Source organism: Haliotis rufescens, unplaced genomic scaffold, assembly GCF_023055435.1.
Source record: "Haliotis rufescens isolate VD_foot unplaced genomic scaffold, xgHalRufe1.0.p SCAF_20, whole genome shotgun sequence".
Taxonomy (NCBI): domain Eukaryota; kingdom Metazoa; phylum Mollusca; class Gastropoda; order Lepetellida; family Haliotidae; genus Haliotis; species Haliotis rufescens.
In genome coordinates, this window is record NW_025963891.1 from 6,227,801 (window position 1) to 6,250,584 (window position 22,784).

At 45.1% G+C, this 22,784-nt stretch overlaps 2 protein-coding genes across 3 annotated transcripts; one reads left to right on the forward strand and one right to left on the reverse strand.

Annotated features, from left to right (window-relative positions):
* Nucleotides 1–14: 14 nt before the first annotated feature.
* Nucleotides 15–12,615, forward strand: LOC124150434 (tRNA-splicing endonuclease subunit Sen54-like). 2 transcript variants are annotated; one of them, XM_046522465.2, is made up of 9 exons: nt 15–165; nt 2,100–2,264; nt 3,943–4,006; nt 4,441–4,524; nt 8,362–8,510; nt 8,657–9,426; nt 10,948–11,005; nt 11,275–11,382; nt 12,438–12,615. In XM_046522465.2, exons 1-9 carry the CDS (start codon nt 140–142, stop codon nt 12,592–12,594), a joined length of 1,581 nt encoding a protein of 526 aa, XP_046378421.2. In that variant the 5' UTR covers nt 15–139; the 3' UTR covers nt 12,595–12,615. The 2 variants fall into 2 exon arrangements, with proteins under 2 accessions (XP_046378421.2, XP_046378423.2); XM_046522467.2 differs by having other exon boundaries at nt 12,441–12,615.
* Nucleotides 12,616–13,856: 1,241 nt separating this feature from the next.
* On the reverse strand, nt 13,857–22,116 carry LOC124150433 (rhodopsin-like). The gene is made up of 4 exons (XM_046522463.2): nt 21,960–22,116; nt 17,490–17,722; nt 16,907–17,043; nt 13,857–16,136 (listed from the first exon to the last, which is right to left on the reverse strand). Exons 2-4 carry the CDS (start codon nt 17,711–17,713, stop codon nt 14,815–14,817), a joined length of 1,683 nt encoding a protein of 560 aa, XP_046378419.2. The 5' UTR covers nt 17,714–17,722; nt 21,960–22,116; the 3' UTR covers nt 13,857–14,814.
* Nucleotides 22,117–22,784: the final 668 nt, after the last annotated feature.

Sequence of the window (22,784 nt, forward strand, 5' to 3'; positions counted from 1 at the left end):
AATATCCGGGCATTTTCAACATGGCTGCGCCCATACACAGTGCGGACACTGAAATCGTCAACACAACTTGTCATGATGAAATCTGACTGAAAAACGTAACGACTACTATGTTGTCATGATAAATTAAAAAACACTAAAGATGTTCTGCAAGGAGAAGGCCTTATGGTGAGCAAATACGTTTGTCAATCATCAAATCGTAAATTTATTTAGTTTTTTAAAAATAAAATATGAGAGGGGGCAGGGGGGAGGTGTGTCACCGAGCTTTCAACTGAACGGCCAGTGCAGCTGTAAATAGTATGCGTGAGATGAACTTAATTTTCTATGTGGTTGGTAGTTTGTCCAAACCTATCTTGTGAAAGGGTGCAGGCTAAAACGGCACCTCAGCAAAACGTCACCGATTTCTCTGGCGAAAACGGCACCGCATTTGGCGAAAACGGCTACTATGTGTCGGGCGAAAACGGCACCTCTATTTTTAATAATGATAACAACGATTTTCGTCGTAATATATATGGTTTATTTACATGGTATTTGATGTATTTACATGTTATTGGATGTATGTGATGTATTTACACGGACAGGTAAGAAGTCCTCGGCAATCTGAAAATATGAATAAAAGTTAAAATACAATATTCGTTCTGTTACAAAATTGTGGTTATTATGAGAATTTATACAATAGCATTATGTAGTTTATTTTATTATTATTAGTACCTCGAAGTCCAAAGTCCCCGACTCTTTGGGGCGCAACAGTTCCCCGGGTTCAGTTTGCCATGCGAATGAGGGTTGATACTGGCGCCCGATTTGTAGATGTTTTCAACAGCTTGTTCCTTTACCTAAAACATAATAAGTTCAATTACTCTACTGTTACAATAAACTATTCAACATGTAATTGAGAGCTTATTGTAAATTACTGGGACAATTACACCAATCAGTTATAACAACAATATTAATACCTCAACTCGGACTTGAATTGCTGTCAACACTGTCCTGGTACCTGGTTTGGTACTCTCATTTCTTCTGCATCTTCTGATTGGAAACTGACATCAAAGTTACCGATCACCTTTTCAATGATGGGATCTACACATCTCAAACAGCGGAAAGGGAAGTCTTCTTCTGTCCGGCAAATTTCTTTTTTTACGGGCCACAGTTATCACATGATACAGCATGTTGATTTTTTCTGACATTCTTCTCGCATGCAACACATCGAAAGGCCATTATGAATAATTGTGATCTGACAGGACCATGTTTGGCCTCTTCAATACAGTTTCAGCTTAAATTGAGTAAAAGTACTTAAAACTTCAAAGCGTATAGTGTTTTCACAATAAGTTAACTGCGCCTACCAATCAGAGTCAGCAAGTAAATTGGAGAAGGGGTCTAATTTCTTACTTGTTTTATGTAAGTTTATTGTCATTTATTTGACCAAGGTGTAAAAAAATAAGGTGCCGTTTTCGCCAGGCAATAGTAGCTGTTTTCGCTTGAGTCAAGGTGCCGTTTTCGCCAATCGGTGCCGTTTTCGCCCGGTGACGTTTTGCTGAGGTGCCGTTTTCGCTATAACCCTTGTGAAACATGTCCAAGGGACACAGGTCCAATTGTTTGAGGCGCCTCAATTCGCTTTGCGGAGTTGCCTCCCTTTGGCATGCCAGGATCAAATGATTGTAGAATCATCGCGGTGGTGTCATTCTCCTCGCCACTTGCCTTGAATGTTCTATAAACTTTGTTAGACTCAGTTGATTGTCTAGCTATGTTCTTAAATTATACAATCACCTGATTCATGTCATGCCACTGTATGTATTCTTTCACCTAGAATGTTTATCAATATCATCCTATTTGTCTGTTCTGATTTATATAATTGTTTATAACTATTGTTGATAACACATGTTTTATTGTTGAAATTGAATAAGAGGATTGACAGTGTATTTTTATTCGGTTCATTGATGTATGCGCAAACTGTATGAATCTATATAGCGGATTCTTTCAAACGTTTGCACGTGAGTTTTTAGATGACTGTTTAACATAATGAGCTGTGCATCAGCGGGTGAGCCAAGTAGACAAATGGACTCCTCAGCTTGTTCACTGTATTAATCAAATTGTTTTGTTCGCAGTGCAGACGAGCTGTTCAAGTGTCGACGCCAACAAGACAAGTCTGTGCCTCAGAAAGGTGGAGCCAAAGACTATGCTCCAGATGGATCATGGCTCCAGGACAAGCGACTCGAAGCATTCCACCAGGAGAGAACAGCAGTATTGTCAGAGCCAAGGGTAGAACGCTTGTAAGTGTAGATTGGTAGAACACCTGTGAGTGTTTATGGGATGTGTAGGGTGTGGTGTAGTTGGTAGAACACCTGTGAGTGTTTATGGGATGTGTAGGGTGTGAAGTAGAGTGGTAGAACACCTGTGTGTGTTTATGGGATGTGTGGGGTGTGGTGTAGATTGGTAGAACACCTGTGTGTGTGTGTGTGTGTATGGGATGTGTAGGGTGTGGTATAGAGTGGTAGAACACCTGTGTGTGTTTATGGGATGTGTAGGGTGTGAAGTAGAGTGGTAGAACACCTGTGAGTGTGTATAGGATGTGTAGGGTGTGGTGTAGAGTGGTAGAACACCTGTGAGTGTGTATAGGATGTGTAGGTCGTGGTGTAGAGTGGTAGAACACCTGTGAGTGTGTATAGGATGTGTAGGGTGTGGTGTAGAGTGGTAGAACACCTGTGAGTGTGTATAGGATGTGAAGGGTGTGGTGTAGAGTGGTAGAACACCTGTGAGTGTGTATAGGATGTGTAGGGTGTGAAGTAGAGTGGTAGAACACCTGTGTGTGTTTATGGGATGTGTAGGGTGTGAAGTAGAGTGGTAGAACACCTGTGTGTGTTTATAGGATGTGTAGGGTGTGGTGTAAATTGGTAGAACACCTGTGAGTGTTTATGGGATGTGTAGGGTGTGGTGTAGAGTGGTAGAACACCTGTGTGTGTTTATGGGATGTGTAGGGTGTGGTGTAGAGTGGTAGAACACCTGTGAGTGTTTATGGGATGTGTAGGGTGTGAAGTAGAGTGGTAGAACACCTGTGAGTGTTTATGGGATGTGTAGGTTGTGAAGTAGATTGGTGGAACACTTGTGTGTGTTTATGGGATGTGTAGGGTGTGAAGTAGAGTGGCAGAACACCTGTGAGTGTTTATGGGATGTGTAGGGTGTGAAGTAGAGTGGCAGAAAACCTGTGAGTGTGTATAGGATGTGTAGGGTGTGAAGTAGAGTGGCAGAACACCTGTGAGTGTTTATGGGATGTGTAGGGTGTGAAGTAGAGCGGAAGAACACCTGTGAGTGTGTATAGGATGTGTAGGGTGTGAAGTAGAGTGGTAGAACAGCTGTGAGTGTGTATAGGATGTGTAGGGTGTGGTGTAGAGTGGTAGAACACCTGTGAGTGTGTATAGAATGTGTAGGGTGTGGTGTAGAGTGGTAGAACAGCTGTGAGTGTGTATAGGATGTGTAGGTCGTGGTGTAGAGTGGTAGAACACCTGTGAGTGTGTATAGAATGTGTAGGGTGTGGTGTAGAGTGGTAGAACAGCTGTGAGTGTGTATAGAATGTGTAGGGTGTGGTGTAGAGTGGTAGAACACCTGTGAGTGTGTATAGGATGTGTAGGGTGTGGTGTAGAGTGGTAGAACACCTGTGAGTGTGTATAGGATGTGAAGGGTGTGGTGTAGAGTGGTAGAACACCTGTGAGTGTGTATAGGATGTGTAGGGTGTGAAGTAGAGTGGTAGAACACCTGTGAGTGTTTATGGGATGTGTAGGGTGTGGTGTAGAGTGGTAGAACACCTGTGAGTGTGTATAGGATGTGTGGGGTGTGGTGTAGAGTGGTACCTGCAGGTAGATTAGACATTTGAGAGAGCTTACAATCTCATTTGTTTTGGTGGAGGCTGTATAAATCTTGTGTATATGACAACAGGGTGTGATTCTGTTGCAGGGGTGGCCTTGTGCAAGGGACATGGAACCCTAGCAAGAAACTGGTTGAGTTCAAGAAGGAAATGGTATGTTGAAGAAAGGTGGAGGAATTTACTGAGAACCTTGATTTGAACCTATCGAGGCAATATCAAAGTCATTATGTAAGCAACTCTCTTTCCCAAGCCTAGGATACAGAGGGTGTAAGATAGTTACATTTTGTATGTTTTGTGGTTTGTCAGCACCACACTGGTGGATTCCACTGCAGTGGTGAAACTCAAAGATTGTGTTTCTTGGAGACTGAAATCTTAGCAATTGCCAGGAGTCAAGCTTTTTGAGCTCTGTTACCAGCCACTGGCTTTATGGTGCTCAACTTCACCTGATTTGGGTTCTGTGCTGTCACGGCTGTTCAAAGGAGATTACTCACATGTTGCGGTTAAAGTTGAAAATACTTAGTCATAACCTTTGAAGGTGTTCACATGATGGTTTGAAATAGTTTTTACATGAAGACATGTTTTTGCAGGGCAAGTTCTGGAGTCACATGGGCTTTGTGGATGAGAGTAGAAAATGGTTGTTCCCTGAAGAAGCACTATTTCTCACGGAAACTGTAAGTGCACATGAACACATTGATGAGGAACATGATGGTATTGGTGGGGTACATGATGGCATTGATGGCGGTACATGGTGGTATTGATGGGGTACATGGTGGTATTGGTAGGGTACATGATGGCATTGATGGGGTACATGGTGGTATTGATGGGGTACATGGTGGTATTGGTGGGGTACATGGTGGTATTGATGGGGTACATGGTGGTATTGATGGGGTACATAATGGCATTGATGGGGTACATGATGGTATTGATGGGGTACATGATGGTATTGATAGGGTACATGGTGGTATTGATGGGTCACATGATGGTATTGATGGGGTACATGGTGGTATTGGTGGGGTACATGGTGGTATTGATAGGGTACATGGTGGTATTGATGGGGTACATGATGGTATTGATGGGGTACATGGTGGTATTGGTGGGGTACATGATGGCATTGATGGGGTACATGGTGGTATTGATAGGGTACATGGTGGTATTGATGGGGTACATGGTGGTATTGATGGGGTACATGGTGGTATTGGTGGGGTACATGATGGCATTGATGGGGTACATGGTGGTATTGATAGGGTACATGGTGGTATTGATGGGGTACATGGTGGTATTGATGGGTCACATGATGGTATTGATGGGGTACATGGTGGTATTGATAGGGTACATGATGGTATTGATGGGGTACATGGTGGTATTGATAGGGTACATGGTGGTATTGATAGGGAACATGGTGGTATTGATGGGGTACATGGTGGTATTGATGGGTCACATGATGGTATTGATGGGGTACATGGTGGTATTGATAGGGTACATGGTGGTATTGATAGGGTACATGGTGGTATTGAGAGGGTACATGATGGTATTGATAGGGTACATGGTGGTATTGATAGGGTACATGTTGGTATTGATAGGGTACATGGTGGTATTGATGGGGTACATGGTGGTATTGATGGGTCACATGATGGTATTGATGGGGTACATGGTGGTATTGATAGAGTACATGGTGGTATTGATAGGGTACATGGTGGTATTGATGGGGTACATGGTGGTATTGATGGGGTACATGGTGGTATTGATGGGGCACATGGTGGCATTGATGGTGGACATGGTGGTAGTGAGAGGGCACATGATGGTATTGATGGGGCACATGCTGGCATTGATGGGGTACATAGTGGTATTGATGGGGTACATGGTGGTATTGATGGAGTACATGGTGGTATTGATGGGGTACATGATGGTATTGATGGGGTACATGGTGGTATTGATGGGATACATAGTGGTATTGATGGGGTACATGGTGGTATTGATGGGGTACATGGTGGTATTGATGGGGTACATGATGGTATTGAGAGGGTACATGGTGGTAGTGAGAGGGCACATGGTGGTATTGATGGGGTACATGGTGGTATTGATAGGGTACATGATGGTATTGATAGGGTACATGGTGGTAGTGAGAGGGCACATGGTGGTATTGATAGGGTACATGGTGGTATTGATGGGGTACATGATGGTATTGATGGGGTACATGGTGGTATTGATGGGATACATAGTGGTATTGATGGGGTACATGGTGGTATTGATGGGGTACATGGTGGTATTGATGGGGTACATGATGGTATTGAGAGTGTACATGGTGGTAGTGAGAGGGCACATGGTGGTATTGATGGGGTACATGGTGGTATTGAGAGGGCACATGGTGGTAGTGAGAGGGCATATGGTGGCATTGATGGGGCACATGGTGGTATTGAGAGGGCACATGGTGGCATTGATGGGGCACATAGTGGTATTGATGGGGCACATGATGGTATTGATGGGGCACATGGTGGTATTGATGGGGTACATGGTGGGATTGAAGGGGCACATGGTGGTACTGATGGGGTACATGGTGGTATTGATGGGGCACATGATGGTATTGATGGGGCACATGATAGTATTGATGGGGTACATGGTGGTATTGAAGGGGCACATGGTGGTATTGATGGGGTACATGGTGGTATTGATGGGGTACATGATGGCATTGATGGAGTACATGGTGGTATTGATGGGTCACATAATGGTATTGATGGGGCACATGGTGGTATTGATGGGGTACATGGTGTTTCTGATGGGGCAAATGGTGGTATTGATGGGGTACATGGTGTTTCTGATGGGGTACATGATGGTATTGATGGGGCACATGGTGGTATTGATGGGGTACATGGTGTTTCTGATGGGGCAAATGGTGGTATTGATGGGGTACATGGTGTTTCTGATGGGGTACATGATGGTATTGATGGGTCACATGATGGCATTGATGGGGTACGTGGTGGTATTGATGGGTCACATGATGGTATTGATGGGGCACATGGTGGTATTGATGAGGTACATGGTGTTTCTGATGGGGCACATGGTGGTATTGATGGGGCACATGGTGGTATTGATGGGGCACATGCTGGTATTGAGAGGGCACATGATGGTATTGATGGGTCACATCATGGCATTGATGGGGTACATGGTGGTATTGATGGGTCACATGATGGTATTGAAGGGGCACATGATGGTATTGATGGGGTACGTGATGGCATTGATGGGGTACATGATGGTATTGATGGGTCACATGATGGTATTGATGGGGCACATGGTGGTATTGATGGGGTACATGGTGTTTCTGATGGGGCACATGGTGGTATTGATGGGGTAAATGGTGGTATTGATGGGGTACATGATGGCATTGATTGAGTACATGGTGGTATTGATGGGTCACATGATGGTATTGATGGGGCACATGGTGGTATTGATGGGGTACATGGTGGTATTGATGGGGTACATGATGGTATTGATTGGTCACATGATGGTACTGAAAGGGCACATGGTGGTATTGATGGGGTACATGGTATTTCTGATGGGGCACATGGAGTCATTGATAGGGTACATGGTGGTATTGATGGGGCACATGCTGGCATTGAGAGGGCACATGATGGTATTGATGGGTCACATCATGGTATTGATGGGGCACATGGTGGTATTGATGGGGTACATGGTGGTATTGAAGGGGTACATGGTAGCATTGATGGGGCACATGGTGGCATTGATGGGGCACATGGTGGTATTGATGGGGTACATGGTGGTATTGATGGGGCACATGGTGGCATTGATGGGGCACATGATGGCATTGATGGGGCACATGGTGGTATTGATGGGGTACATAGTGGTATTGATGGGACACATGGTGGTATTGATGGGGTACATGGTGGTATTGATGGGGTACATGGTGGTATTGATGGGGCACATGATGGCATTGATGGGGCACATGGTGGTATTGATGGGGTACATGGTGGTATTGATGGGGTACATTGTGGTATTGATGGGTCACATGATGGTATTGATGGGGCACATGGTGGTATTCATGGGGTACATGGTGGTATTGAAGGGGTACATGGTAGCATTGATGGGGCACATGGTGGTATTGATGGGGTACATGGTGGCATTGATGGGGTACATGGTAGTATTGATGGGGCACATGGTGGCATTGATGGGGCACATGATAGCATTGATGTGGCACATTATAGTATTGATGTGGCACATGGTGGTATTGATGGGGCACATGGTGGTATTGAGAGGGCACATGATGGTATTGATGGGTCACATGATGGTATTGAAGGGGCACATGATGGTATTGATGGGGTACATGGTGGTATTGATGGGGCACATGGTGGCATTGATGGGGTACATGGTAGCATTGATGGGGCACATGATGGCATTGATGGGGCACATGATAGCATTGATGTGACACATTATAGTATTGATGGGGCACATGATGGTATGGACGGGACACATGATGGTATTGATATTGGTTGCAGACTGTCCTTGAGGTGTACTATGGTGGCGTTCCTCTCAGCATCCAAGAGGCGTACGTCCGACTCCTGGGAGTGGATATTTCTGTGGAGGAGTATCAGACATACGCCCACCTGCGCCGACTTGGATACGTCGTGCTGCGACACGTTGGAGGGTAGGTCACATGTAAACTTAATGTAAGCTGCAAAACATGACAGGCATTTTATGTATTTTATGTTGCCTAATTCTACGTTGGAAAAAATATTTAAGTAAGATTGTATTGAGGCATGAAATAACACTGGCTACAATGTTCTTCTGTAGTTCCCAAATCACGAAGTACGAGCGTCAGATTAAGTTGGACCAACATGTGAAGGAGTCGAGGAGGCGGCACCGAGATAGAAGCAGACAGGCGCAGGGGGTGTCTGCAGATGACATGGAGGTTAAGAAACCGAGACTTGACCCAGCGGAAGACGAGACGGATGAGACGTCAGGAGATCGGGAGGATGAGATGGATACAGGGTCCGGAAAAGACTCCGAGTTTAAAGAACCAGAAGACGATGTGAAGATGGAGATGGACAGGGAACAGATGGATGGCAGGGATGTTGATAGGCTACAAAATAATCAACCATCATTTGCGAAATTAGCAAATCCATGGAATCTACCCACGGAGAGTGAAGGGAAGTTATCAGTTCGACACACTGAGTGGGACTTTGAGACACTTGGCTTCCCAGATATAGGGGACAAGGAGACAGTGGTGTTGAATATTCCTCAGACTAAACATCTGCCTCCGAATGTAACTCTGGATGAGGAATATGAGGACCTGTGTTTGTTTGATGTGACTGAGTATCGACAACAACAGGCGTCTCAGCGCCCCCAGCGGAGACGGGAGGCTGACAATTACGTGTTTGACCTAAACTTTTCCTACTCTGCCTGGGCTCGCAGTCGGAAGAACATTGTGGCAGCTAACTGGACAGAATACAAACTAAAACTGAGGGAATCTCAGCATGATGGGGCAGCGCCCTCTCCAGTTGATCATCTCTGGCAGGGGGAGGTAACTCCACTAGTGAAACCACAAGACGCCACATCAACCAGTAAGATACTTAAGAAATTGTTACTGTCATTATTCTTGACATACAAAAGCAAACTTTGAAAAGCTTTAATTTGCGCAAGTTCCTATGAATGCATGATTTATTATATAGAAGATCGTGGGTCTAATATGTGGATTTTTTTATCTTGCCATGAGTGGTAGACCTCCAGTGTTACCCCATGAGTGTTACCCTGCCAGTGTTCCTCCATGAGTGGTAGACCGCCAGTGTTCCTCCATGAGTGGCAGACCGCCAGTGTTACCCCATGAGTGTTACCCTGCCAGTGTTCCTCCATGAGTGGTAGACCTCCAGTGTTCCTCCATGAGTGTTACCCTGCCAGTGTTCCTCCATGAGTGGTAGACCGTCAGTGTTACCCCATGAGTGTTACCCTGCCAGTGTTCCTCCATGAGTGGTAGACTGCCAGTGTTCCTCCATGAGTGGTAGACCTCCAGTGTTACCCCATGAGTGTTACCCTGCCAGTGTTCCTCCATGAGTGGTAGACCTCCAGTGTTCCTCCATGAGTGGTAGACCTCCAGTGTTACCCCATGAGTGTTACCCTGCCAGTGTTCCTCCATGAGTGGTAGACTGCCAGTGTTCCTCCATGAGTGGTAGACCTCCAGTGTTACCCCATGAGTGTTACCCTGCCAGTGTTCCTCCATGAGTGGTAGACTGCCAGTGTTCCTCCATGAGTGGTAGACCTCCAGTGTTACCCCATGAGTGTTACCCTGCCAGTGTTCCTCCATGAGTGGTAGACCTCCAGTGTTCCTCCATGAGTGGTAGACCGCCAGTGTTCCTCCATGAGTGTTACCCTGCCAGTGTTCCTCCATGAGTGGTAGACTGCCAGTGTTCCTCCATGAGTGGTAGACAGCCAGTGTTACCCCATGAGTGTTACCCTGCCAGTGTTCCTCCATGAGTGGTAGACTGCCAGTGTTCCTCCATGAGTGGTAGACAGCCAGTGTTACCCCATGAGTGTTACCCAGTCAGCATTGTCCACTCAGAGTTACCCCCTCAGTGTTTTCCCAATCAATGTTACCCTGTCAGCATGGCCCCATCAGCGTTACCCTGTCAGCATGGCCCCATCAGCGTTACCCCATCTGTGTTACCCTGTCAGTGTTACCCAGTCAGGGTTACCCCATCAGTGTTTTCCCAATCAATGTTACCCTGTCAGCATGGCCCCATCAGCGTTACCCTGTCAGTGTTACCCACTTAGCGTTACCCCATCAGCATTACCCTGTCAGCGTTACCCCATCAGTGTAACCCCGCCAGTTACCCCATTGGTGTTACCCCATCAGCATTACCCTGTCAGTGTTACCCAATTAGCATTACCCAATCAGTTACCCAAACAGTGTTACCCCATCAGTTACCCCATCAGTGTTACCCAAACAGAGGTACCTAATCAGTGTTACCCCATCAGCGTTACCCTGTCAGTGTTACCCCATCAGCGTTACCCTGTCAGTGTTACCCCATCAGCGTTACCCTGTCAGTGTTACCCTGTCAGTGTTTTACAGTTTGCTGTTGTTCCTGCAGGAGAACTGCTGAGTCGGCTACAAGTGATACAGAGTGTGGACCTGCCCAAACTAGTCAGGTAACCATGGCAACAGATTACTTAACTGGGAAGGAAGGATGACGCAGAATGGGTGTTGCATGCCTGGGGATATGATGGTGGTTCCCACAGAGCTCAGGAATGCATACTTTCCATAGTAAATAGCCTTGGAGCTCAGGTACTGACACATAATTATTTTTTAATAAACAGTGCTTGAAACACCACACAGTAAGAGGCTGCCATGGTTTCATTTGTACCCTCATTTAATTTGTATTAAAATGTATAAAAATGCCCTATCTGATCTGTTCCAGCAAAATTGAGAGACATTCTATGAAAATATCCTTTGATGTCCACCTTCCTAATGCCAAGTTCAAGAAAACTCGCCCTGGACTCCCCAATCACAGAGTCTGTGTTGTCAGGTAGGTCACCTTCGTCTCCATGGTTACTGTTCCTGCCACAGACTCCCCAGTTTGTGAGTCTGTGTAGAAATATCTGTTAGCCAGCTGTTCCTCGGCCTCTCAGTCTGTGTGATGGAGTAGCCTAGTGGTTAATGTGTTCGCTGTCCTGCCAAATGCCTGGGTTCATTTTTGGTGGCCCTTCCATGAAATTGCTGGAATATGGCTAAAACCTCCCTCCCTCAGTCACCTCTTCCCTCCCTCCCTCACTCACTCACTCGTTCACTCACCCACTCACTCACAAACTTGCCCTCATAATGACAGTCTCCACCAAATGTTGCTACAACTCTGATGAAGAAGTAGATTGTCCATCTTATCGTTAGTTTATTGATACTCCAACTGCTTCTGGAACTACTACTTTAGAACTACAACATTTCACTGGACATGCTGGATGTTAAAAAAGATAATGTTGTTTCACCAAAATATGTTGGCTTCTTCTTTCTGAGTACCAATGATATGTCTTGAAAAGCAATCTGGAAATATATTCTGTCCACCTTACCAGTATCATGTCCATGTTATGGGTTTCGTTTTGAGCTCAACACATATTAAGATGACATGGAATGATAACACTGAAATACTGGTCAGTGTTAAACCCAACTCACTCAGTGACTCACTCACTCACTCAGTGACTCACTCACTCACTCAGTGATTCCTCACTCACTCAGTGACTCCCTCACTCACTCAGTGACTTACTCACTCACTCAGTGACTCACTCACTCACTCAGTGACTCACTCACTCAGTGACTTGCTCACTCACTCAGTGACTCACTCACTCACTCAGTGACTCACTCACTCAGTGACTCACTCACTCAGTGACTTGCTCACTCACTCAGTGACTTGCTCACTCACTCAGTGACTCACTCACTCACTCAGTGACTAACTCACTCACTCACTCAGTGACTTGCTCACTCACTCACTCACTCAAATCCACCGCCCCTCAAAGTTTACCATGTACCTGTGTCCTGCAACAAAGTCCAAGCATTCGTAGTCTTACATAAATACATCTTTCTGTTTTCCAGAAGCTGTGACCCCTATCCTACAATGGCTGATATATCAGAGGCAGTGAACTGTTACCATGACAACGTGCCGGTCAACTGGGCAGTGGTTGACAGTGGTGATATTGCCTTCTACAACATGTCCAGTTTGTCACTCCCTGTCGATGTAATGATGGGATGAAATAAAGCTGGTTTACCTGCCCGTGGTCCTTGTCGCGCTGTTTTTAGGGAAGGGTGGGGTGGGATGGGTGTTGCAGTGTAAGCTCACCTACTCATAGCCAATGTTCATATGGCATGGAAGTGTCCCAGTGTTCATCTGTGGATCCAAGTACTTTCTACTACAAATGTTGATGTGAGATTTGCCAAATATATGTTCAGGGTGACATTAAAATTCTCTTGTACACAGTTGTCTCTTCTGCAAACAAAGCCAAAAAACCCTTTCCACATCCAATAGAAATCTCTGCAGAAAGCAGAGTCACTGGTACGATTCCGACTTTAGCATGTTCATGTGTTTATGAATCACTATCAAATAGTGATGACACCAGGTGTTCGCAAAAAGGTGAGTGTATCCTGCCCCTCAAGACATCCTCAGCTTGTCAGTGCTGTCTGCAACATCTGGGAGTGTGTATGGATTCAAGGCTTTCATTTGAAACCAATGTAAACAATGCACACCCAACAAGTATAGTTGGGATCATGGATTCACAAAATTTCATAGAAATATCCAAAACATATTCAAGATCCCTAACTACTTTAGTCAGTATATATGTAGAACATGCTACTACAATGTGAGGAACATCTCAAATGTGTGTCATCTCTTGACATCTGAGGCAACAGATCACTAAGAAAGGTTAATGGTGCTGTCCTGTCATGACTTCTGTGATATGCGGAAATGTGTGGAAATGGTCTTCAGCGACCCATGCTTGTAAAGAGGCCACTAACTAGGTCTGGAGGTCAGGCTCGCTGACTTGGCTGATTCATGTCATCGTATCCCAATTGCGTTGATGGATAATCATGATGTCATACTCGACTATTTACAAAATCGTCATGTATTTGTCATATTGCTGAGTGCAAAGCGTTCATTCGCCCCGACTGGTTTCCAGTATCAGCAAGCATCGACTATAAGATTCCAAGTATCACCTACTGATGTCTTAACGGGTCAGCTCCGTCATACCTATCACGCTTGGTGTGGGAATATGCACCATCAAGATGTCTCAGATCAGTCGGCAGCTCAAAGCTCATCATTCCAACTAGACTAGAACTATTAGGCCACAGACGTTTTTCCTTCACATCATCTTTCAACATTAAACAGCTTTTAGTCTAGACTAAAAACATTCCTGTTCCAGAAAAAACCCTAACTGACCACTGACTACTCCGTGACGACATCCACAGCGACATCCACAGCGCCAGGGTGGACGCCAACAACAGACAGGACAAACACAAGCAGCAGATTTGTGAAAGGGTTTATTACACAATTCTCAACGACCCGTTGTTTCACACAACCTTTCATGAACACATTCTCTTTGATAATATCCTTTCTTTCTGTAAAAAACATACAAAGTGACATTGTTACAAAATAAAAACAAACAAATAAGTAAATTGAAAAAAAATAAATTCAGGAAATGTAACAAAAGCGGAAATTGTATTGAACGAGCGCCGCCTGTGCTGGCGAGGTTTGTCAGACGATGTTGTTTGCGTCTGTGGAGGTTGTCATGCCTCAGTCCGGCAGTTAATGCGCTTACTCCGGTCCCTTCCTGCAGGCATGTCCTCTTTATCTGCGTCAGTCACAGATCCATCTCGTTGGCGAAAATTAAACGAAAACGATTGCACATGTTTAGTGTAAATTATAAAAGGCCATGTATGGTTGACAAATTCGGCTTATCCACAATCAGGTACACTGTAGTTTAAGAGGAAAATTTAATTTAATAAACATTTCTAAACATAATTTTGAAGAGGCTACAACTGCTTGTACTGGCACATGACACCATTGTGTGATTGTTGACGGTGTTGCTGCGAGGCAACGTACGTGCTTTGGTGACCTTGACCGTGGATGAGCCGACTACGTTATACGGTGTATCATGGGTTAGACCTACAACAAGGGTGCTACGACAATATGGAATCATTTACGACACGTTGTTTTAGGATTGCTTACTCTGTCTCAACCTCATGCTTTTCACTTCTTGTTTGTAACGTTGCTTGTCAAAATCGTAGCTGTAATTTCGGGCGGAGACAAAGTAACCAATCAGTTGGAAGGCATTTGCTTTCAGAGTCCCATGCGCACTTTATTCGCGCGTCTTGCAAGGTCATTGGGTATATTTGAAGGACCAATCAGACTCTTGCTGTTCGTCGTACATGATAGCTTATCTCTACCCTCGGAAGCCAGTGTCTAGATACCTCGATCTGTTCACTCTTTCTCGAATGTTTGGTTGTCGTGACCCGTCACTTCAGCTTTTGTGTCAATGGTTACTGCGGTTTTGTTCTCGCTGTCTGCAGGGGCTTCGTTGCTGACGTCGACCTTGGCTGGCGCCGCGGGCTGGTCCCCAGTCACTGCGGGACTTGGGGCTGCTGCTGCGGGGACGCCGAGAGCGGCACTCTGGGTGATGGAGTAGATGTCAGGAAGCTGGGGTGCAGGTGCGCCTGCTACTGGGGCAGGGGCTGGAGCTGCGGCTGGGGCTGGGGCCCCTCCCTCCTGGTTTACACCGTATTGATAGTACTGCGGGGCCATGTAGGCGAGAGGTACCTGGGGACGACTTCCTGGTCCACTGACTGCGACGAAGGCTTGAAGGATGTCACGGATGAGGGCGCCATTCGCCTCCTGGCCTGCTAGGACGGTCTCCTGGATGTCGCGGTCCCTGATTCGTTTGCTGTTTCCACGCTGGCTCATTTCGATGGCAGAGTCGCTGATATTGCTTACGCAGCTGGACATGTCGCTGACGCTGCCACCGTAGGCGTTGCTGTTGGTGCTTCCGGTCGCACCGGTGTGTTTCCTGTTAGCCATGCTCTGGGCAAGTTCCTTCTCCGTCTGTTGGCAACAGCACATCATCCAAGGGAACAGCTTGTTCAGCGCATTCCGGAACTTGGGATGGCTCAAGGCGTAGATGATTGGGTTGTGCATAGCAGATGCCTTGGCGAACATGACGGGGATCTCCGACACATACGGAGTAACCAGCATCGGGTTGCCGAACTGTGCGATCAGGCCCACGGTTGCATATGGCGTCCAAGACAGCATGAACATGCAGAAGATCATCAGACTGACCTTGGCGATCTTCATCTCGGCGCTGGTCTCGTTATCACTCTGTGAGTTGCGGGGGTCGTTAGCGCCCAGGTTCTTGCCCATCTTGACCATCTCTTTGCTGTGGTTGGAAACTGCACGGATGATGAACGTGTAGCAGAAAAGAATGATGAGGACTGGCACGCAGAAGCCGCAGACGTAGAGGCAGATGAAGTAGGAGGTGAAGTGGTCGCCCCTAGTGAGGTAGTCGAAAGTGCAGGATGTCTGGAAGCCCTCTGGGATGTATGCGCCCCAGCCGAAGATTGGTGGGACAGCCCAGATTATCGACCAGATCCACACGCCTACGATCATGAGGAAGGCGCGACGTTGCGTCATGTTCCTCATGGCGGAGAAGGGACGAGTGATGACGAAATACCGGTCAATGGAGATCATTGCCAACGTGTTGATGGACATCAAGCCGAATATGCCACCCGTGAGACCGTAGAGTTCACAGGCTGAGGAGAGAAGAAGTGAAGATGAGTCTGGATACAAGCACGGTTGGTGATAAATGGGTTGGCGACAACAGGAATACAATTTACACATTATATACATTTGGGGACTCGTACTGACTCGAACGCTTTATCTACTGGGCGACCCCACCACACGAGCCGCCCTACAGTACAATCACGTTTGGCACACGGTGGCCGTGCAGCATCAAGTTTTATATGTAACATCACTTATTCTTCCCGCCGTGATATTACTGGAATAGTGCTAAAACGGCGTAAAACCATACTCACTCACTCACTTTTTTTAAAAATCCATAATCGCGAAAGACGCTGGCCCTGGTACAAGAGTAAACGGTTCATTAAAATAGGCCTGGATAAGGTGCAATTCTATTATATTATGTAAATTATCCATCTGATACAGTTAAAGTCAAATTAACCCGAAAGGGTTCACAGACGCCATTACCTGAAGATGTCCGACCCTACGGCCACAAAGTCAAGGATTCAGACGACTATGCTTGTCGTAAGAGGCGACTAACGGGATCGGGTGGTCATGGTCGCTGACTTGGTTGATGCATGTCATCGTATTCCAATTGCGTGGATCGATGCTCATAATGTCAATGACTGGATTGTCTGGTCCAGACTCGATTATTTACAAACCGCCATCATATAGCTGGAATATTGCTGAGTGCGGCGTTAAACACAAAGAAAGAAAGAAAACTTCGGAAACAGAAGCCATGGCGAGGCGGTGTGAGTCGACTTCAGGGTGAGAACGTGCCTACCTATCTTTCCGAACATCCATCTCTTGTTGAAGGCGGAGATAGAGAGGAGGGGGAATCCGTTGACTGCCGAGAAGATGAGGTCAGATAACGCCAGGTTGACGACGAACATGTTGGACGGGGTCCTCAGGCCCTTGGTCCTGGAGATAATGAGACGTGATAAGTACTTACATCAGTATCGATGGAGAGCAGCTAGGGATCACAACGATGGAGGGCTGACATAATGCAGCTTATTTCCTTGCAGGCTAAAATGCTAAACTTGAAAATAGTTAATAGACGTCATGGATGGAGGATTCGAACCCAGGTCGAAAAAGGGAGGTCATAACCTTTGTAAATATAAACATTAACTGCACTGTTACAAGACAGATAACTTGTTAAGCATGGTTTAATTTGGGTTCCAACGGCTTGAATGAAATTTGGGTTTGCAGACAGCGTGGGTTATAATGACATGATTCCAACTGGCTGGGGCTGCCAATCGGCCCGAGTCCAGGCCGCCTTTAATTTGTTGTGCCTAACGATTTCGTTGCGTTATCGTCTAACTGGAGGACAGTCGTGACAAACAAATTACAAATTACAAGATACTTACTTGCTGAAGATGTAGATGACAATGAGGTTACCGATGACGCCGGTGATGCCGACAGCGGTGATGTAGACGCCGATGGTGTAGTGCCACACATCAGGGATTGGGGGGAAGCTCTTCCAGTGAGGGTGGATGAATAAATCCTCCCACGAATCGTACAGGTGGGTTACGTTGTCATGGAAACTTGTCGTTCCCTCCACCGCCGTGACTTCAGTTGTCATCGCAGCCATGATGCTCTCCTGAAACATTTCACTCTGTGATAAGCGCCACAACATCACCCGAGTCAGTTTGATGTAACCCCGTTTGAACAGTATTTCCATTATACGACGGTCTGTCGGCATAATGCCACCAAAAGCCCTTTAGGTCTTACCACCTTAGTGACACCCACGAGCGTGTGTAAGGTGCTGACGAACCAAGGATCATAATTCGAGCAATCTAGATGTGGAACCAAACATCAGTGTATCCTGACACGCCTAATGGAGGTAACTCTGCATTGACTTGCTTCACCCTAGATGAGGCTACAAGGAGCACATGTTGCCCTTGAGTAATGATGGAAAGGTAAAATATTTGACAGGTGTAACCTGGACCATGTACATCCTCATCCGCCCCAACTACGAGCTAAGCCCAATCGCTCCTCAGTCCTATACTATCACTCGTGCAACAGTGCAGATTAAAGACTTTACCCACTGTCAGTCATTTGCATTTCGGTGGTAATATACCGGAACTCACACTAATAGAATAAACTCATGACTCATATGACGACTTGCATACACACACGCGCGTGTGCAAGGGAAGGCCCACTGCGATATCATGCCACAGTTTAACATAACTACCACACTCAGACACAGTATACTGGCTCCGAGCCGAACAGTCCTTGTTTTAGCCCCTTAATGCCTAGCGCCAGACAGGGAACCAACAAGTACCATATTTTCTTTTGTAAGACGGGGCCAGGGATCGAACCCCTGACCTTCCGCTCCCTGGGTGGACGTTCTACCACTAAACCACTGAGGCGGTCCGAATAGAATGAAATCACGCGAATACAATGAACTCACATGAATAGAATGATGACCTCACATGAATAGAATGAACTTACACGAATAGAATGAACTCACACGAGATAGAAGGTGTGAATGATCATACACACTGCAGATGCGCGACCCAGCATCTGACACTGCGACACTGTTGGGGCCTAGTGTTTATCATCAGCATCTATTCCTGTAGTGACATCGCAATGATATCAACATGCACGCAATGTCATTGGCTTTTCCTACCTGCCACAGGTGATCAGTGCCAGAATAATCCTCTTACTGCAACTTAATAGTGACCGTCACGTCACGTCATGTCACATCCACAGGTCAGGGACACACACGTTACAAAACACAGCTAACACTCGCCAAGTCGAACTGGATGACTCGAATACTACATATTTCCACGCACACTCTCTTTGTCGAAGTCGTTATCGTCCCCTTTTCCCACTTAATTTTACTTGGCGTCCAATTTCAGAACTCTTGAGTTATTTATGAGTGGTTCAGTAAATTAAACTCGGTCTTTCACATAGAATGCATGACCGTGCGCGCGCATAAGGTTAGGGCTCAATATTTATTGATTTGTCACTCATTGCCAAAATGAAAGATGAAACACATATTCAAATGTTGGCATCCGCGTACCACATACATATTTCTAGACATGCCACGTTCTGCACTGTGGCATTCGGAATACGGAATACGGAATACGGAATACGGAAAGGGCAAACATATATTGCAATTTTGTTGCGACTGTCAATTTTCCAAGATACATTTAGTCAATTCCCGAGAGAGAAAAAAATCATAATATTTGTTTTGAAATGAAGTGAAAGTGCTAAAATCTCACGCTCCGCAATCGGATTCCAAACAAACCTATTTAGGGCCGTGTCCAAAAGCTACCGGCGCAGCCGTGCAGCGAAGTGTGGCAAACATTTTCCATGGGTGATAACGTTTATCCATCGTGTGATTCTTAGCCGTTATACATACACTGTTTCTGCTATATCTGTTAAAAATAACAACATTTTATACCTTGTTGAAGGTGTGAAACGATCTTGGATCTTGACATTGAGAATAATTAAAACAACAATCAATCTCATTAAAATAAGATCTAAGTTCTCGCTACGGCTTAACAAAGATCTGAGGACATCCCATTACGGGTCACGTCAGACCGACCTTGCGCGAACTTTGACCGACCAATGGAATGACCAATCAGAAGGCAGCTTTCTCGTGCTTTACGGCACTAATTTCAAATTGGCGACTACGCTTCGAACAATATTTTGACAAATTCCCGATTACAAATTTGAAACCTGAACAAAAGAACATTCTGGAATGGCTAATGGATGATCTAGATTGTATTGACTCAGTGGTTAAACCCGTAAATATCGTTCGAAGTTAAAGTTTTCGAGGTTGCATGATTAGAAATCACATTCCGACTGTCACTTTCACAATCTGGTAAGCGATGCTCTGATTGGTCGGATGAAAGGTCGTTCTGACGTGACCTCTACTGGGATGTCCTCAGATCTTTGTTAAGCGGTAGCGAGAACTGAGGTCTGATTGAAATTAGATTGAATAACAATTAACAGTCGGTAACTTGTTTTTTATTACTAACATTCTGTTTGGGAAATAAACCACCAACTGTCCTCAGTTCCTACTCCAGACAATAAATGCTTGTCAGGTATTAATCCCCAGAATAAACCACTAAAGTAATATCCAGTGTTAATAATAAGACATACTGTGGGGTAAGTTGTGGACACTGTAATCAAATGGATGAGCAGACAGAAAAAAAATATAAAAAAAAAAAATATTCGAGGCGGAAACAGGCAGACTGGACGTCAGCCAGATCGTTATGTTTAACCCAGAAAGGGGAATCCCCTCAGTGGCTGATTTTTTCGTTTGGGGTACGATTTCTCCTGTCGTTTTTATCGTCTGTTTTACGCAATTTCCGTTTTTCAATTTAATTTTCGTCAAGCATTTGTGATTCTGTATGCACTAGATTATTAAAATCTGCAAAGTTGATAAGTTGACTTTCCTTGTCCTTTAACAGGGCTCGTCATCCGCCATACCAAACGGTTGACACCCTCCTAAATGGCGACTATGCACCTAGTTTGTATTGGGCTTATGTTGTCGTTAGCGTCGTCATAATTGTTGTCTTTAGCGTTGTCATTACAGCTGACGTTATCGTCGACATAACTGTTGTAGTTAGCGTTGTCATTAGCGTTCTGTACGATGCAGTCTCATTATAGAGTACGAGCATTAAACCTTTAGACATACTAATCAACGAGCGTTAAACCTTTAGACATACTAATCAACGGACTGGCGGGCAAAGTTGCGTTTACCTGAATCATGCTATCTAGAGCTTCCAGTTGGTTCTAACCTAGCCTCACGGTTACGTCCAGGCGACGGGAGACCACACCATTGTTATAACCGGATGTCATAGTCCATATAGAGTCTTCATCAGTTTACATGCCGGGAGTTAGTAGCTTTTGATAACATGAATGTTTTCTGTTTGAACCCGTCGTGTTTAACTTGTTCTTTCCAAAATTTTGGTGATTAGACTCAGCATTTGCTTTTTGTCGTCGACAAGATTATGTCATTAATTGAAGCCCAAATACGATTGTCATTAGATATATTTAAACATGTTTGTTTTTTCATAATTTACAAGCAACTCGACCCGTTAACAAGCAAACTGTTCCTATTTTAAAACCTCCCCAGGACAATACAATACTTATAACATGCAGATATATTCACACTCATTATGCAACAATACTGCTAAGCTAAAGGATGCACTACCGAGTCAGTTGTCGATGTCGGAATGTCGGCATGGATAAATGGTTAATGAGTCTGTCTGGAGTTTATATTTCTTTTCATCGGCGAATCTGCCCCAGGACGAGTTTAACATCACTATGACTCCTCATTTGGTTATATAGTTTTAACAATATCACACGATTACTGAACGTCATTAGCCAAATTGAGAAATGCATGTGTCCTTTCCTATGAAGTATGATATAACCTGCAGATGTGAAGGGTGGTACATACGATGTATCTCACATACCCTTGAACCAGCGCTGGACCTGCGGCTTGAAGGTTGAGTCAAGAGTCAGATTTGAAACAAGTAATAAAAACTGTTATTACTCATCATTATTATCTGGTATGTTTACCTCGAACTGGCGACCTTTAGCACAAGACGCAGGGGGTGATTGTTACCATCTACACCAAGACGGGGATGTAGAACATTAAGAGAAACTGCTCCATGAGATAAAAACCTTGTAACGTTCATGTTTAATGTTCTGACTTAAACCTCTGTGTTATACACGGTGAGGGCTGGCTTGCCACCCGACCCAGCTTTCTCTATGGTTATTCAAGTTTGGTTTCTGAATCTTCAAGATGGTCATATAGACCTGGTATTGAGTGAATGTTGTTTAACACCACGATCAGTATAATCAACTTTGCTTACCTATCTGGCGAGATCTCCCTTCTCCCGTCTGTGCTTGTGGTCTGAGCAAATGCCGACAGTGTTGTTGCGTCTCCTCTTGTCTTATATACCTTTAGCTGAAGAAAGTATTGTTCAATGGACTTAATTAGGCGGGATCCCCAGTCCCGAGTCCAGCTCGCGTGTCGGAGCCACGTTACCCTCGCCTCGCCTCCGCCCTCATAAGAGGATTGCCTCGATTCAACTGATCAACACAAATTAATGTCGCAGCCCTCTTCGGCCGCAGGATTCATGCCATGTATGAGGCTCGACAACTCATGATCTTTATTGAAATGGATGTTAATAATACTCATATTTTACAGGTGATAAATGGAAAGGTTATCACGTTTTTTTTTATTGTTATAATGTCATATATGCTTCAATTACCGACCACGTTTCGGTGAGAGTCATGATTACTGAATTGAATTAGGTATGTTTTTGCAGGATGTTTGTTTAGCGCATGCGTGGAGACCCTCACTGAGGTGAATGTTTACAAACATCCGTGATTAAGGTCAGAGGTTTATTAGGGTGGAACTGTATATTATTAAGTGTCCCAACACACGTGCTAGTAACACACCTGGACCTATCCTCAAAGACTGTGAGAATGTTTTAGATAAAGTCCAACCTTGTTAATCTCATCTGTATCGTTCTTATAATTGGCCCAGTTTAACGTGGTTCCGGATTAAAGAACACGGTGTAATGGCCATTTGTACTTCCATGAACATTCCAAAAGTAATCATCATGATAGCGGGGTGTCCGTATTAACGGGGGCCTTGACTAATGGTTTCCACTGACTTATGTGACCTATAC

What these genes read in the sequence shown, in the direction of transcription:
- LOC124150434 (XM_046522465.2), top strand. Translation starts at nt 140, where the DNA reads ATGTTCTGCAAGGAGAAGGCCTTATG. An exon ending in ACAAGACGCCACATCAACCA is followed by an intron (nt 9,427 to 10,947) that starts GTAAGATACTTA and finishes TTGTTCCTGCAG; the next exon opens with GAGAACTGCTGAGTCGGCTA. An exon ending in CACAGAGTCTGTGTTGTCAG is followed by an intron (nt 11,383 to 12,437) that starts GTAGGTCACCTT and finishes TCTGTTTTCCAG; the next exon opens with AAGCTGTGACCCCTATCCTA.
- LOC124150433 (XM_046522463.2), bottom strand. Translation starts at nt 17,713, where the DNA reads ATGGCTGCGATGACAACTGAAGTCACGGCGGTGGAGGGAACGACAAGT. An exon ending in GTCATCTACATCTTCAGCAA is followed by an intron (nt 17,044 to 17,489) that starts GTAAGTATCTTG and finishes CATTATCTCCAG; the next exon opens with GACCAAGGGCCTGAGGACCC. An exon ending in ATGGATGTTCGGAAAGATAG is followed by an intron (nt 16,137 to 16,906) that starts GTAGGCACGTTC and finishes TTCTCTCCTCAG; the next exon opens with CCTGTGAACTCTACGGTCTC.